Raw genomic sequence first — 5,000 nt, 5'->3', positions numbered from 1 at the left:
AGATATAGGATCTATGGGGCAATTACTTATAAGTACATTTTGTGCAACAACCCTTCCTATCTGATAGAAAAGGATCCCATGATCCTGAACCGATCTTACCTGGGATCGCAAATCCCAAGTTTGTCTATGAAGAGCAGATCTAATTGTATTAGTGTCTATAATTGATTTCTTCTGTGTAATACTAATTGATAAGGCCTCATTGGTAAGTGCTACAAGATCTCGTGCACTGGAACCCATGGTTATGGACTCGAATCCATTAGTATGGAACATTTTCTTTTCCAAGTGAAATCCCCTAGTATAGGAAAGAGTGAAAAAGTGCTTTCGTTGTTGTGGAATAAGAAGCCTTCTTATTTTAATGCATGTATTTAATTTATTCGGGGCTATTAGAGCGGGATCCACTTTTTGGGGAATATGAGTCGAAGCAATAACAAGACTATTTCTAGTCGAACATCTTTCACAATCCCTGGAGAGAGAGTTCACCAAGAGACCGAGGGCTAAGTAATTCGACTCATTCACATCAAGATCATGAATGTTTGGAATCCATATTATGCAAGGAGACATTGCTTTTGCTAATTCGAATTGAAGGGTGATATAAAATCGGTCTATTTCCGACATCATATCCATAGTTAGCGCATTCATCATAGTTAGAAGCTCCAGCTCCGTATCAAGTTCACGATCAATATCGTTACTAGCATCAATATCGTCACTATCATCAATATCGATATCATCAAGAAAAAAACCTTTCGGCTTGTTATCCAGGAACTTGTTCAGACATACTGTAATGAAAGGAACATAGGAGTTTGTCGCTAGGTATTTGACCAAATAGGATCGTCCGGTTCCTATAGAACCTATCACTAAAATACTCCTAGAGGGGGATAGGGCTAAGCGGAGCGAAAAGGGTTTTCCATGAGACGGGAAATGAAAACTATTAGCCCCACACGAAGTTTGTGAATAAGTGATTGTCTGATAATGAGCAAGGAATATCCGTCTTTCTGCTAAACAGGATGTATTGAACTCATAATTCATTAGATACTTTTTATGAATGTCAACTAAGTATCGTAAGTAAATTGTTCCCGGTTGTTCAATCATTTGATAACCAGAGTCATTCTTTGATAAATGATCACTATGAGTCAGACTCAATAGAATTTGATCAATCCTTTTTTCTGCCCTTAAGGTGGAGAACTGAACCAAGAATTCTCTTTCTTTATCATCAATCGAATCACTGTTCGCGACCCAGGATTCTATTTTATCATCAATCCAATCACCGCTCACGTTTTTTCTTTTTCTTATCAATGAATAGATGTCTTTACTTGTATGACTTAGATGTCTCGTATTTCTCGAAAAAGTGATTCGATTGATGGGATTTGGTATGATACTTATGAGATCGATGATATCGATGAAGTTTATTTTCAAATCTGTCTTCTTAGAACGTATTGATTTGACCCCATAAGCGGGATCACCACCCCATAGCATGTTGCCGCCAGAACCCCGTATTTCTTCTAGACAATCTCCTAATTGTTCCAGAGCAACTAGAAAAAGATTCTTTAACCAGAAAGAATTCTGTTCAGATGTAGGATACCTATCCAGAAGTTTTCGCAACTCAATCATGTATGATGGAATCATCAAAGATTTGATCTTTTCGAACTCTGTCTGTAACTCACTATAGGCTCGGGAAACAAAGAGAAGATGTGTACGAACGATATATCCAGCAACAAGAAGAAGGAAAAGGATTGAATAGAGGACCTCACGAACATTTGGCGATCTCAGATGTGTCGATATCAACGATGACTCATTATTTCGATGAATCATTTCTTCGGACAGAAGAAGATTATGTAAAGACTTACTCGAAATCTCACTTATCAGATTCCTTTGTGGAAGACACAATTTTTTCTGAAGAATTCGCCATGATATATCTAATCCATACATAATATCATGAAAAATGGATACAAATTTTTGACTGCTACTTAGTATCCGCAATAGGTCTGAAAAAATATCTAAAAATATCAAATTTAGATATTTGTACCCTGTCGAAGTAAAGAACCATGGCATATATGTTTGGAATAGATTCCATTTTGAGAGAGTTGAAAAAGCACTATCTCGTTGAAAGGTTCTATCCATCTGCCCTTTGTCAACGCATTTTTTTAGGCAAAGACTCCGTTTTTTCCTCTGTAAATATTTCTCAGAACATGGAGTGTGAATCAAACCCACGTTTGAATTGAAATTGAGATACTGATGCAAGCTCTTCTCTTCTGAATCGGATAGATTCATATCTGAAAGAGTTTGACAATACGTTCTTTCCAAATTTACTCTTTGTCCCTCTATTAGAGGTGTTCCAGAAATGTCTGCAATCGAGTAAATAGCTCTACGAACTAATGGATCGGATCGAATTGGAAAATGGAAAGATTTGTACAAGTTATACCTTTCGTCACCACTTTGTGGAAAATCGTTAGATATGAATATGTTAGATACCTGTGACTCGATTGACGAAGGTGAAATAGTATCTCTCTCCAAAAAAGCATGTTTTTTTTTACCACCACACGAAGAAAATATTTTGTTGTGAATGAACAAGATAGTGAGGAATTGTCCATACGTAAAATCAGAATTATTGAGACGGGCCTTTTCCACATAAAAAGGGAATCTTTTGTTACAATAGAAGCAGAAGTGATGTGGATTATTCAAGAATCGAAGTCGATTTGCTTTAGAAAAAGAAGATATCAATGAACTTCTCTGAAATGGTTTCACGGGATTCAGCCAATTGTCTTGATCGTGGGATACGATTGAGAAATAGGAATCCGTGTTATCAAAAGATTTCCTGCGATTCTTTCTAGTATGGAATGAGTCAATCATCCACTTTGGTATCTTATTGAACAAAAATGGTGATATTGTTCCTCCATTGATCAAGAATTTCGATTTTTGAGAAGTATTATGATCATCCAATAAAAAGGGTTTCAATTTTTAAAATGAACGATTTGAAGACCTATTGATTCTAACAACTGATTGCAGGGTTGATCGTTCGGACCTTTCAATTCATAGATGTGGATCTCAGACCTATGAATGGGGATATTCTCGAAACTCACAAAGAAAAAAGGAAGTGAGTTAGACAAAAAGAGAAGTAACTTGGACAAAAAACGAAGTAACTTGGACAAAAAGAAACGAAGTGACTTAGACAAATCTTTTTTATCAATAACCTCAGACCAATCAATCGAATATTGATTAATACATAATCGATCGAACACTACTTGAAAACGGCTCTTCCGCTCAGAAACGAAATGTTTCAAATGCTCCTGGAAATTCTTGCTCCCATTGGACCATTTGTATCTATATGCATTAGGATCCCGATTTATGGATCTCTCGGTTCGAGAAAGAAAAATAAGAGGATCGAACCATTTCTTCTGACTTTTTCAAATTCGATAAATGTTGGTTGATCGTATCTTTCATTATAGTTCTATGATTCAGAGTATCATTTCCTATTAGATCCCTTTGAATTCCATATTCGAAGTTGCGATCAGGTCTCTTCATTAAAAAGAATCGATTCAATACATTTCTTATGTACCCATAGGGACTATATTGGAATTGGATTTGAATCAGATTTCGGATCAATCTATATTGATTGACTGCCTCCATTATGTTGTTGCTAGCAAATACCACTCTTTTTGGTTTTGGATCTTCAAAAAAATTCCCGCAGGAGATCCGGACCCAATTTTTCTGATCCTTCGATAAAAAGATTCATTTTCTTCATAAAAAATAGGAGGTAGAACCAATAAAGATTTCTTTTTCAATTCATCCCTGGAGTTGAAAACCTCCTTCAAGAATTGTCTTTGATCCAATCCGTAGGAATCAATAGAAAAGGCAAATCCCTTATGATACACCAGATCCGGCTCGGTTATTGATAGAGTGAATAGATCTGCCATTTCTTGAAATCTCTCTTCTGACTCAAAATCGTGGCGTAACGTGTATCCCCCCTCTTCCGTTCATGGAATAGATGAAATAAATAAAAAAATGGATTTTTGTTCAAGAATGAAATCTTATTGGAACTGTCCATATCCAGTTCATCCTTCGGAACCGTATCACATCCCAGATCTGATGAAATAGGATGAATTGAGACGGTATTTTGTAAATACGTAATTATCTTGAATATATTAACTATTTCTTTATTTTCCGATCGCCTGGAAGGGACAAAAGAAACATCTTGTTCTTTCTTCAACAATTTCTGATCCCTAGTGGACCTCTCAGTAGGATTCGAACCCAGATGAAGTTCTGACCATCTGTCAGAGAAAAAAGAACGAATGGCTCTTGTAGAATTCCAAAAAAATTCTTCGCTTTCTTCCGGAAGCAGATGATTATTCATTCGCTTTTCACGTTCCGTGAATAGCCGGGGCATTGAGGAATATCCAGAAAGGTATTTAGGGAATCGGTCTGATTCTATCTCTCTTCCTTCCGTTTGAATAAAGGAAGGATCCCAAAGAATCGATCTTTCTTTTAGTTGTTGAATCTCTCTTTGATTGATCAATGTGTGATAGTGATATTCCGAATCCTCATTACTAATGGAATCGAAAGGATCTATGAATTGATCAGAAGATCCGTTCAATTGGCTAGAATCCGTTACTTGAACGAAACTAGATCTTGTAGAATCATATTGAATATTTGACGATACATTTCGTACCTTGCTAAAAAATCTATCCTTGTTTACCAACCACACATTGTCTAACCAAATCCAATTCTCTCTCGATATTTTCCTCAAAAAATCCGATTCGTGCGGATTCTTCCCCAACTAACGAAGAGATCTTGGTGGAATTGCCACATATGAAATTGAGCACAATTTTGCAAAGAAATAGCCCGCTTGTTTCTCGAGAAGAGATGGGAAACATGCTCAATATCATTTGATTGAATAGTTGACCCAGCTCCTTGTTGTTTGAAGAAACCCTCCACTTCAATTGGTATTTTTTCACGAAAAGCAAACATGAGATAACAAATCCAGTCTTTCACTAAGATTTCGAATA

At 36.4% G+C, this 5,000-nt stretch overlaps 1 protein-coding gene across 1 annotated transcript in view; it reads right to left on the bottom strand.

Annotated features, from left to right (window-relative positions):
• Positions 1-2,103: 2,103 nt before the first annotated feature.
• LOC125605010 (protein Ycf2-like) overlaps positions 2,104-5,000 on the bottom strand; it is a 6,192-nt gene continuing 3,295 nt past the window's right edge. The window contains exon 1 of the mRNA XM_048775069.1: positions 2,104-5,000. This exon is cut by the window's right edge and continues 3,295 nt beyond it. Coding sequence (XP_048631026.1) covers positions 4,738-5,000 — 263 coding nt within the window. The 3' untranslated portion in view covers positions 2,104-4,737.

Source organism: Brassica napus, unplaced genomic scaffold, assembly GCF_020379485.1.
Source record: "Brassica napus cultivar Da-Ae unplaced genomic scaffold, Da-Ae ScsIHWf_682;HRSCAF=993, whole genome shotgun sequence".
Taxonomy (NCBI): Eukaryota; Viridiplantae; Streptophyta; class Magnoliopsida; order Brassicales; family Brassicaceae; genus Brassica; species Brassica napus.
This window is presented reverse-complemented; position numbering and strand designations above follow the sequence as displayed.